General features: G+C 36.4%; 1 protein-coding gene across 1 annotated transcript; it reads right to left on the reverse strand.

Annotated features, from left to right (window-relative positions):
- Positions 1 to 10,814: 10,814 nt before the first annotated feature.
- On the reverse strand, positions 10,815 to 12,371 carry LOC149811752 (uncharacterized). Its single transcript, XM_089992915.1, has 3 exons — positions 12,158 to 12,371; positions 11,527 to 11,762; positions 10,815 to 11,348 (listed from the first exon to the last, which is right to left on the reverse strand). The coding sequence occupies exons 1-3, from the start codon at positions 12,369 to 12,371 to the stop codon at positions 10,815 to 10,817; spliced, it is 984 nt and encodes a 327-aa protein (XP_089849041.1).
- Positions 12,372 to 12,707: the final 336 nt, after the last annotated feature.

Raw genomic sequence — 12,707 nt, forward strand, 5'->3', positions numbered from 1 at the left:
TTAGAATGTATGAGCATATAGTTGCACTTTAAATTCTCATAATTACTTATGACATTTTATTTTATTTTATTCTTCAAAGAGCATTATAGTATAACATGAATGACACATGCACTATTCTAATAAGAGGTAAATAACCCAAAGTAAATGATTCTCATTTATGGTCATAGTCAGAATGTGAGCAATATTTAAGATTTTTATTTTTTATGAAATAAAATTTGACCTACACTTTAGGTCCTTTCTGAAAAACATCATATTTTCTAAAAATGAATATCCTTTTCTTTCTCTAACAGAATTTAAAATATAAATTAATTTAAGATATGTTTGTGGTCATAGTCATTAATATATTAAAAAATAATTTTGTTTTAAATCCTATAAAGGCACAAAAAAATATTTTATTCTTTGTTATAATTCAAATAAAGATTAGATTAGAATATGTTTGTGACCATAGTTATGAATATATTACAATTTAATCTTATTTCAATTCTATTAAAGAATGAAATTTGTTTTTAAAAATTTCAATTTTTAAACAAATTCTTTTAAAGCATTCATCATTTAAGATAGAATTGCATCATGATTTGCCATCTTTTTAGTTATTTTCAAAATTTCAAGTAATTTTTGAAATAGATTTTCAAAAAACATAGTTTTCATTTCTAAATTCAAAGTCAATTTTCAACTTTCATTTACAAATTCAGATTCATCTCTTTTGTTTCCAATTTCACTCAGTTTTACATCTTATTTTAAATTCCAATTTTTTGTTCTTATTTCTGAACTTCACATCTTAAACTTTGAATTTCATTTTCAAATCTTTACTTCTTTTTGAAATTCTAAATTTTGAATTCTATTTTTCATTTCAAGTTCAAATTCAAAGATTATGAATTTCATTTTCTCCACTTAAACTCTAAACCAAATTTTCGAAATTCACTTTGAAATTCCAATTCAATTTTCAAGTTCAATTTTGATTTCAAACATCAAATTGAATTTCAAGATCAAATTCAAAGTCTCAATTTCAAACTTTGATTCATCAACTTCAAAGTTCCAAATTCAGTCTTTTATCTTCCAATTTCACTCTTTTCCAAATCCATTTTCGATTTCAAATATTCATTTTCAATTCAAATTTAAAATTCCAAATTTTAAACTCTGAAATCTCATAAGTTTATTTCAACTTCTTGCAATTTCAACTTTTGATTTCAGTTTCAACTTTTTGAAATTTCAAAATTTCAAATTTCTAAATTTCCTTTTTTAAATTCACTTCAAACCCAAGTTTTGGATTCAAATTTCAATCTTTTCAAATTAAGTTCAATTTCTCAACCATTTCCTAAAGGATATTTTCAATTCTATTTCAAAATCACTTGAAAAATCTAAATTTATGAAATATTTCCAAAAGCACACATCATAGCACAAGCATGATTTAATATGCATTTAGGATTTTAGAATAATTTTTTAGATAAATTTAGGCAAGTCAAAGGCATAAATTTGATCCTAGGTTTGATTACCCCTAGTAAAGGCGCCAGGAACGGTTGAACTTCGTACCGACGAGCGAATTCCGTCTCCCTATTTTTCCTCAATTTTCAAAGCTGAGGCGAGTAATTTTAAAACATCTTTTTGAAAAGGTCAAGTGAGACCTTGCAAAAGGTTTCCCTCCTCTTTTTCTCCTCAAAAGGAAGAAAAGGAAAAGGAAAAAAAATTGCAACAATCACAGAACCCCCTAACAATACGGCCTTGGGTGTAGATGGATTTTTTATTGAATATTTTAAAGCAGCTTGGCCAACATGTAAGGATGATTTTGTATCAATTTTTAATGAGTTTCATTCCAATCCAAGTTTACTTGGCAGGTGAGGAGAATCTACATTGGTCTTGGTCCCTTAAGAGCTCAAGCAAATGAGATTGACAAATTTAGACCGATTTTCTTGATGGGTACACCTATTAAGGTAATTACTCGGGTATTGACAGTGCACCTAAACAGGTGGTTCACCAAGTAGTGGGCCCCTCACAATTTTCCTTTGTGCCAAAATGAAGAATTCACGAATGGTGCCTTCTGGCACGTGAAACAATTCAAAACAAAGTTTTTTTTACTAAAATTGAATCTTCCAAAGTCCTTTAACTCTTTAAGTTAAGACTTTCTTATCAAAGTTTTGGAAAAGGTCAGGTGTGGATAGATGGGCTAGATGGATAAGAGTAATATTGGGATCTTCTTTAGTTTCAATTTTTGTTAATGGCCAATAGGGGCCTTTCTTTAAGCCTAAGAAAGGGCTTAAGCAAGAGGACTTGATATCCCACCTTCAATTCATTATTGCCATGGATTTGCTCAGCTACCTTCTAAAGCAAGCTATGGGATGTACAAAGGGGTGAGCTTATTAGGCATGAAATCCCTCATACACATTCTATTCGTAGATGACGTGCTAATCTTTGGTGAAGCTTTTGAAGAAAATATCCATTATTTGGGGTTTATTTTAAAAAAAAAATCTATTTTATTTGGATTGATAGTGAATTTAGGGAAGAACACCTTCGTACTTTCAATGGTGAAGGTGGGAGTATAGAGGCTATGACTTGTAGGATCTTTCCGTGTGAAAGGAGGGAGTTACCTATGAAGTACTTGGGGCTACCATTGCATAGAGGGGTGACAAAAGGTAGGTTTTGGTCTTTAGTGAAGGACAAAATTCGTTGTAAGGTAAATTCATGGAAAGCTAAAGTTTTATCAAAAGTTAGAAGATTTATTTTGGTTAAGAATGTCATTGCCACAATTGCCCACCATTTTGTGGAGCTTTTCTCTATGCCAAATCAGTTATGAAGAGAATCAACAAGGTAACTAGGAAGTTACTTTCGGGGGCACCATGATGACAAGATGGTGTGGGCAACTTTACGTTGAAAAGTTGTCGCACTTCCTCTCTTGTAGGGTGGCTTAAGGATTAAGGACCTAAGGCGATTTAATAATGTATTATTGGTTAAATGATGGCGGGGGTTGCAAAGGAGGAAGGAGAGCATGTGGGTTAATAGGATCAAGTATGGACTACAAGACTGACCTTGAAATTAGGTTGAAAACTTGAAATGGAAGTCTGAGTCTAGTTTTTGGAAGAGGCTAATGAGGGTCATTGAGTTTTTTATTTCTAGCATTAGGGTAAAGGTTGAAAATGAAAGCAAAACTTCTTTTTAGAGGGATGTTTGGCTTGCAAAGGTGCCCAGACACAGGTACCCAATCTTGTTTAGAATATGTAGAGCCACTGGGAAAAGAGTAGGGGAGAACTAGTCGATGGAGCATCGTTGGTAGCTTCATGTGGGACATCATCATACAAGTGAAACCCATCAACAGTTACACATGCTTATGGGTGAGTTGGAAGGTGTAACTGTCGAACGAGGATGACTGCCTTTGGTGGTAGCACGAGAAGGATGAGGTCTTCACGATGACATCATGTTATTGGGTACAAGGACCTAGCTTAGTTATCTAGCTACGTAACTATAGTTTATGGGAGGGGAGGGGGGGGATGGTGTTGCATGGTAGGCCGACTACTGATTGGATGTAGCATTTGCTTGGCTAGTAGGTGCCGACTATGTATGCATGACATTAAGTCTATAATTGCACATCTCTTTGTTGATTGTGAGTGGGTCAAAGAATTACACAAGGTGTTTTGGAATCATAGTTTGCTTGCACATATTTACAACCCACGTGATATGTATCTTCACCATCGGCAGGGTAGGGAAAGGGGATGAATGACTTTGAGTGGAGGTGTTCACCATGTGGAAGCAAGTCTGGATGCATAGAAACAAGATTCTCTTCGATGGTGCAACCTCCAACGTAAAGCTTGTCCAACTACGTATCAGTCATGAGTGCACAGAGTTGACAGGCTGAATGCTGAACCTAGTCAAAGCAGTGTTTTGCCACAGGTTTTGTGGGTTTAGCAGGAACTTTGCACTACTCAAATGGGGCCCAGGTGATCTATCATCACCCATTTTAGGCCTAGATTTCTTTCACTATGTTTTTCTTGATCTTGATTCCGTACTTTCATTGATCATACATTTATAATCTGATTTGCCTTTTGTCTAAAAAAAAGTAAGTGGGAAAACAAAGATCCAGGCCAATGGTCCTCGTTTTGAGGGAATCTCTCTATTGTAGAATTTTTTTTCCCTACATTTGGATCTTTTTCCCTGCATTTGGGTCTTCAACCAACACTAAGCATCACCCACTTGCAAGTGTCCCTTGGCTACAATATCTTGCTGAACACCAGATAAAAACCTGTTGAAAATTTACCTCTGCTTCAAAGAATATTAGACCATAGTGTTGTCCTACCTATAGGTATTCTCACTCCTCACTACCCTAACTAAATCCAATTGCTTTCATCTTCCATTTTTTACAGCATCAGAGGCAATTGTTCACAGCAGGCTATCCAAACCATCCTTCTTCCTATTATTGGAAGCAGAAGAGAGCCTACATTCCTACAAAGGAACCGATGCAGGTCTCTCCACTTAATACCTGTGAATCTAACATCCATGATGTCGACCAACATTTAGTAGAGGAAACAACAGAGAACAGCAGTCCACTACCAAGTTCTATTAATGCATATAAAGTTGCAGTGTCTGATCAGAGCCTAAAACCTCATGATAGGGTCTCAAATTCGATCAAAACACAACTCACTGGTTCTATGCTATGGTACCCAGACACTATTTTTTCCTCCGTGCTCTTGTCGAAATGCGTATGCCTATGTTGACACACGTTGAAAGCTGGAAACATCAATTTACCCTTTGTACTTAGTAGTTTGTATTCAATTTATAATTTATAATTATATTTTCAGTTTATATATTTTTTAGTATATAATATATATTTAGATTATATTCAATTTATTTTGAATTTATTTTATATTTATGTGATATATATATAACTGTATCCCTGTACCCACATTTTTGGAATTATGGTGTCATACCCGCACCCCGCACCCACACCCACTCCCATACCGACATAGGTTCTATGATTTTAGAATTGACATTGAGTTAAATCAATTCAGTGCTGATTTGAGGATGGGAGTTGTCCCCACAATCTGTTCAACTAGTGAAGCATAGTTAACATAGTAGAACTCATGGGCTAACTATGGTTATGTGAGTACTGTCTCTGCCATGCTTGGTTTCGAGCTTTTGTGACATCAAGAATGTTGGGTGTTCAGCCAAGAAAATGAGAAGAAATGATAGGAGCCAAGATTAATTTTTGATTAATTCATCTCAAACTAATTTATAGTTGAGTACAACATTCTAGGTTCATTGGAATACTTAGAGTTAATTCTAGACTAGTCACAACATTCTAGGTTCATTGAAATACTCAAAGATAATTCTAGACTAGTCACAACATTCTAAGTTCATTAGAATACTCAGATATAATTCTAGACTAGTCACAACATTCTAGGTTCATTGGAATACTCAGAGATAATTTTAGACTAGTCACTTGCCAACTAACTCATTAACATCACTTTCCAACTACCTAAGTTCATATTCCCCCCTTAATGTGCTGCTCTTGAACCCCAAGCATCTCTCGAAAATAGTTAAACTTGTTTTTTGAATGTGCCTTGGTAAAAATGTTTGCAACTTGATCTTCACTCCTGCAAAATTTCAGCTCAACTTCACCTTCTTCAATTGCATCTTGAATGAAAGGGTGCTTGATGGAAATGTGGCAAGTTCTACTATGATAAACTAGATTTTTGGCAATTTCAATGGTTGATTTATTGTCACATAACATCATTGTAACTTGCTTTTGCTTCTCACTAATGTCTTCAAGAATTATTCTAAGCCAAATGACTTGTGATGTTGCCAAACTTGCTGAGACATATTCAGCTTCAGCGGATGATTGTGCCATACTTTGTTGCTTCTTTGATGCCCAAGAAAATACTCCCGAACCAAGTGAAAAACAATAGTCTGAGGTGCTCTTCATATCACCATGACATCCACCCCAATCACTATCACAATAACCATGCAAGTTTATTGGAACTCCTTTGCTGAATTTGATGTCATAGTTGAGTGTCCCTTTGATGTATCTTAACACTCTCTTGGCTGCTCCAAGATGCATTTGATTGGGATTGTGCATAAACCTTGATGATAAGCTTGAAGCAAACATAATATCTGGCCTTGTAGCTGTGAGATAAAACAAATTTCCCACCAAACTTCTATACAAAGTAGAATCAACTTTGTTTTCTCCATCTTCTTTAATAAGTTTTTCACTTACAACAAGTGGTGTAGCCATAGGCTTGCAATCAACCATGCCAAACTTTACATGAACATTTTCAGCATATTTCTTTTGACAAATAAAGACTTTGTCATCATATTGATAAATCTCCATGCCAATAAAATGATGTAACAGTCCCATGTCATTCATTTCATGTCTTTCTTAAAATCAGTAATCAACTTCTCATTGTTATCGGTATAAAGTAAATCATCAACATATAAAGCAACAATGAGAATGTTTGAGTTACCTTGAGTCTTCACATACAAGGTTGGTTCACTCTTGCTCTTCTTGACTTCTTACTCTATGAAGTAAGAATCAATTTGTCTATACCAAGCCCTTGGAGCTTGCTTCAACCCATACAATGCCTTTCTTAACTTGTACACTTTGCCTTCTTCTCCTTCTTTGACAAAGCCTTGAGGTTGTTGAACATACATCTCCTCCTTCAATTCTCCATTCAAAAATGCAGATTTGACATCAAGTTGGTAGAGATTCCAACCTTTTTGGGCTGCCATGGCAATAAGGGCTCTAATTGTGTCAAATCTTGCAACCGGTGCAAAAGTTTCATTGTAGTCAAATTCAGGTTGTTGTGAATAACCCTTAGCAACAAGTCTTGACTTCTTTTGAATTGAGCCATCAGGATTCAACTTGACTTTGTAAATTCACTTGACACTAATGATTTCCTTGTCTTGAGGCTTCTCAACTAGCTTCCAAGTCTTGTTCTTCTCAATTGCATTTATCTCCTCTTCCATTGCCTTTCTCCAATCCTTTTCTTCGTATGCTTTTTCAAAATTTTCTGGTTCAAGAATGCAAAAGTTGCATCTTGCATAGACATCACTCAAACTCCTCATTTTCTTTGGAGTTGAGCTTGAGGAACTTGAGCTTGAACTTGGAGATGAAGTTGGGTTGGTTGTTGAAGTTGAATGATCATCACTTCTTTCTTCATTTGCTGAATTTTCTTCTTCATCATGATGCCAAACATCCTGCTTTTTAATCTTTTTCTCATCCCAATTCCAAGTAGCATTTTCATCAAACAAAACATCTCAACGAATAATGATTTTGTTAGTCTTCAAATTAAACAATCTATAACCTTTAGACTTGGAACTATAACCAACAAAAATACATTTTTCACTTACTTCATCAAGCTTGTACCTCTTTTCTTTTGGAATTTATGCATAGCAAATGCTTCCAAAAACTTTCAAGTGTTTCACCGAAAGCTTCGTTCCACTCCATGCTTCAATTGGAGTTTGATTCCATACAGCCTTTGTGGGACTTCGGTTGAGAAAATATACAGTTGTATAAACAGCTTCGGCCCAAAATTCTTTTGGCAAACCTTTATCGTGCAACATAGATTTTGCCATCTCCATCATCGTTTGATTCTTTCTTTTGAAAACTCAGTTTTGTTGTGATGTGTAGTCAACGGTCAGCTACCTTTCCATTCCTTCATCTTCACAAAATTCTTGGAATTTGTTTAAAGTATACTCCTTGCCATGATCACTTCTTAACGTCTTAATGTAGTGGTCACTTTGCTTTTCAAAAAGGCTTTTGAACTTCTTGAAAATTGAAAACATTTTGGATTTTTCTTTCATGAAATAAACCTAAGTCATTCTTAAAAAATCATCAATGAAAAGGATGAAATACGTGTTACCTCCATGAGAAGTGGTTCTCCTAGGTCCACAAACATCCGTGTGCACTAGCCCCAAAATTTCCTTGGCTCTCCATGCAACTCTTTTAGGAAATGGTTGTCGATGTTGTTTTCCAAGTGCACAACCTTCACACACTTCATGTTTCTCATCAATCCTTGGTAAGCCATACGCCATCTCATTTTGTTGAAGTACTTTGAAGTTGTGAAAATTCAAATGGCCATACCTCTTTTGCCACAACCATGAATCTTCAATGACATGTGCTTTCAATGCTTGAGTTTCACTATATTCGAAGTTGATTGGAAAACTTCGATTGGTTTGCATTTTGATTTTCATTACAAGCTATCTACCATCCTTTTTGTCATAGATACAACACTCATAATCATGAAAGTTAAGTGCATATTTATGCTCAAGAAGTTGTCCGAGACTCAATAAACTTTGGTCCAAATCAAGAACAAATAAAACATCACAAATGAACTCCGTACCTTGCTTGGATTGGACTCCAATGGTTCCCAATCCTTGTGCTTGAGCTATGACTCCATTTTCCATCTTCACTTCTGTTTTTACAGATTCATCCAAGTCCACAAAAATGGTTTTATCTCTTTTCATGTGATTGCTACAACCCTTATCAAGGTACCACACATTATTCTTGATTTCGGTGGCAATGTGACAGGCATAGAACAAGCTTCCTTCTCCTTGTTTTTCTTCTGAAAATTGTGTTTGTTGGTTGGTCTTGAACCTGCAATCTTTCTCCAAATGGCAAAGTCTCTTACAATAATAGCACTTTGGCTTATCTTTGTGCCAACAATCTTTCTCAGGATGATTTCTCTTGCCACAATGGTTGCATTGCTGCAAATTTTCTGCATTAGAGGTTATTTGAAAGTTGTTTCTTTCTCTTCCTCTTGAATTCCTACCTCTACCTCTTTCACGACCATATCTTTCATCTCTTTGTGAGTCTCTTCCTCTTTGATAGCAAGTAGAGTTCTCTCTTTCATTGGTCTTGGGGTTAAAATTCAGATTTGATTGGAAAGCACTTTCAATGGATTTTTCAGCATGTCTAGCCATCCTTCTCTCATGAGCCTTCAAGGATCCCAACAACTCTTGAACACTCATTGAGGTGATGTCTTTTGTCTCTTCAATTATGGACACCATTAGATCAAATTTTGGGGGTAAACTAACAAGAATCTTCTCTACAATTCTACTTTCATTAATATCTTCACCAAAGGTTTTCATTTCATTTATAATTTTGGTGATCTTTATGTAGTAATCTTGAATATTTTCAACATCACTCATCTTTAAATTTTTAAGCTCTCTTCTAAGAGTTTGAAGGGTGATGTTCTTTACCTTGATGTTCGTTCCCTTGGAACTCCTTTTGTAGAATCTCCCATGCTTCCTTGGCTTTTTTGGCGCTCATGATTCTTGAGAAGATATCCGAAGTCACACCTTGTTGGATATATGAAAGAGCTTTTGCATCCTTCTTCCTATTCTCCTTGAGGGCTTTTTGCTCTTGATTGGTGAGACTTTCTTCACCTTTCGGTTCTTTATATCCATTCTCTACATATTCTCACAAGTCTTGTGATCTAAAAATTGTTTTCATTTTTACAAACCAATGGTCATAGTGCTCACCGGAGAATATGGGAATTGGTGGACCATCACTAGTGTGATTGGTCATCTTGTGTAGATGAAAAATTACTCAAATTTTCTGGTTTTAGGGGATGAACAAGGATGTGGAACCTAGCTCTGATACCAATTTTGTTGGGTGTTCAGCCAAGAAAATGAGAAGAAATGATAGGAGCCATGATTAATTTTTTATTCATTCATCTCAAACTAATTTATAGTTGAGTACAATATTCTAGGTTCATTGGAATACTTAGAGATAATTCTAGACTAATCACAATATTCTAGGTTTATTGGAATACTCAGAGATAATTCTAGACTAATCACAATATTCTAAGTTCATTGGAATACTCAGAGATAATTCTAGACTAGTCACAACATTCTAGGTTTATTGGAATACTCAGAGATAATTCTAGACTAGTCACTTGCCAACTAACTCATTAACACCACTTTTTAACTACCTAAGTTAGCACATTAGTCAACAAAAAAGTTAGCAGATGATTCGTAGTTGTATTAGGAAAGAGAACATGCTGGGTTTTAGACTCTATAGATGTGGTATCTATGAACTAAAATTGTTTGTTTCTTAGGTGTTAAGGGGGAGTTTTTAGTGTCTCTTAGTGTTCAATATGATACTCTAGTAGGAGTTCTTGGTTCAGCTACTAAGGGTACTTTCAGTTTGTGGTTTAATATTTTGCATACGAATGTGGTGCTTTGTATTGGTTCAATTATTGGTACCATGTGCTTAATAACTATTAAACAAGAAATTTATCAGCAGACTCTTGTGGTACTGAACCACCATAAGTGATGATGTGACAGTCTCTATCTAAAGAGTTCTAATCTCAAAAATTAGAAAGTACCCTTTGATTATAGTTGGCTTGATTTATTTATTAGTTTTAAGGCATTGAAGTTGATTTCAAGATGATGGTCTCAGTCAGTTTTAAACCGAATCTTCATTTATTGTGTCCCGTTGCCTTTTTACTACATTGAAGATTGACTAATGATGTATTAGAGTTTATTAAACTTATTAATAAAGTATATAAATTATGTTAATTAAAGACATCTATTCGTTTAGATCCACGTAAACAAAAGTGTGGATCTATGGAGAGAGAGAGAGAGAGCATTTCTGTCATGGTTACTTGAAAAAATAGAAGAAAGACATTTTAATGGTTAAAACACATGAAAAGGAAAACACATACAGCTGACAGGCTGTATTCCAAAGATGTAGGGTGATACAGTAGCACACTTAAAGTGTACATTAATCACATTGCACCTGATCCTCCCTCCTCTTTATTCTACTAATGCAACGACTTCCACTACATTTTTTTATTTTTTAAAGAAAACGCACTTCCCTTAAACTTTCATTTCTTGCAAACAATGCCACGACCGTTGAAGCTGCTTTTGCACTGCAGATCCTCATGATCAACCGCACCTTCCACCCTCATCGTCTCCCTGACTTTAAACTGTGCTGCACCACAATCTGTGGTGAAGAGCCCCGATGACAAAAACTCACAATCCCCGCCCAACAGCGACATCTTCACACCCATCTTGACTCGGCTCTGGTAGTTGTCCGCATACGTCAGGCCCAGAACGCCATTAACGTTCCCACTTAGGGAGTAGAATTTGAAGGTCAAGTCCAGATGGCCAAAGCAATCATCATCTGTTATCCCATAATGGTGGATCCTGGACTCCTCCTTGCCAATGGGAACCACTCTGGCTGAGATCTTGAACTTGTTGGGTGCTTCTATGACAACCTCATTAGTTCTGGCTGAGCGAGTGATGGTGAGGATAGATGATGCGGTCGTCCATTGGGCCTCCTCTGTCGTAGGAAGGAAAACAGGCTCATCATCGAAAACAATGGCAAGTTGATCAATGGCATCATCCCATTGTGAAACCTACAAAAGATTAGGACAAGATGTTTTTTCTATGAGGAACATGAGGTAAAAATCTCTCTCTCTCTCTCTCTCTCTCTCTCTCTCTCTCTCTCTCTCTCTCTCTCTCTCTCTCTCTCTCTCTCAGAGGCTGGATTCTAATGTATGTAGTCCCTTTGCTTTTTTGAAATAATTGATTTACCTTCTTAGCACCAATGAAGAGTTTGTGGTCATCAAAGAGGACACCAATGGATTGAACCCAAGTGAAATCACGTTTCATGCCTTCCCCTCTCTTTCCGATGAAGTGGCCGTTGATGTGGAGGTTGGTATCGGAGACCAAGCAGAAATCCCTGTCCTTCTGGCCGTGGAAGTAGAAGGTGATGCCATCGCCACCAATGAAGCGGGGGTCGTCACAGACTGCACCAGGCTCATCGCAAGCTGCAAATTGATCACCATTAAACTGTGTGTGCACACCAAACATCTAAACGAAACACGGATCATGTCTAACTCTCCTGGATCTAAACTGTTAGTCGGCCCTGAGACGAGTTAGTCAAAATTCAGATACAGTTTGTATACACATTTTCGATCCCTTCTGGGCCATTGGCCAAGCGAGTTAACAAGGTTCTCTCCCTTTTCTTAATTTGAGAAAAAAAGGAGACAACCCACATAACCAATACTGACCGATGGAATATGCTATGTTAAATCAATGTCATCCACTCTTGCAAGAATATTAGATCGTCCATTCAATGGGCTTGCTTAACGTTCATAAGCACCAGCTGCATGAAGACAATTAGTGAAGTTGGTGATTGACTACTTGGTAAAGGGACACTTACAGCAAACGGCTTTGCACAGGTTGCAGTGCGCTTTGCAACTTCGAGGGCACTCATACTGATTCCCGTAGCCTTTCGTCCCTCTTTGCCTGCACGAAACCTTTTTGCGACCAGATCCGGCAGATTCCCAATGATCCGATTTGCCTTCTGCTGCAACCAACCTCATGAAGACGAGTAGCAGGAGAAGGCAAACGCCCATGCTCTTTGATGAGGCCATCTTCTCAATTTGCCTCTTTTAACTCTTTGGAAGAAGTAGCTTCCAATTGTTGTGTGTTTTTGCAACTCCCTAATTCATCTACTTATAGGGTTGAGGGACAATATTCAATGCATGAGGATAGATATTGAGTCTGGATGACAAGGCAACCAACTAAATTTGTTTAAAATTAACCTAGTCTGTATATGCCTTGCACGAATACAGCCCAAAGATCTAAAAATATGCAGTTTTCAACCCAAGCTACTATTTTATATTATAATATATGGAGTTAATTGGATGTAAACGGTCCTTGCACGGCCTCTATGAACCTCTAACCCATGTTGGTCGTTGAGCACAGAC

This window comes from Nuphar pumila, chromosome 17 (genome assembly GCF_984573655.1).
Source record: "Nuphar pumila chromosome 17, dmNupPumi1.hap1.1, whole genome shotgun sequence".
Taxonomy (NCBI): Eukaryota; Viridiplantae; Streptophyta; class Magnoliopsida; order Nymphaeales; family Nymphaeaceae; genus Nuphar; species Nuphar pumila.

Coding starts and splice junctions, on each gene's coding strand:
- LOC149811752 (XM_089992915.1), bottom strand. CDS start 12,371: ATGGCCTCATCAAAGAGCATGGGCGTTTGCCTTCTCCTGCTACTCGTC. Junction 11,763..12,157: donor CCTGTGCAAAGCCGTTTGCT/GTAAGTGTCCCT, acceptor ATCAATTTGCAG/CTTGCGATGAGCCTGGTGCA. Junction 11,349..11,526: donor TCTTCATTGGTGCTAAGAAG/GTAAATCAATTA, acceptor AATCTTTTGTAG/GTTTCACAATGGGATGATGC.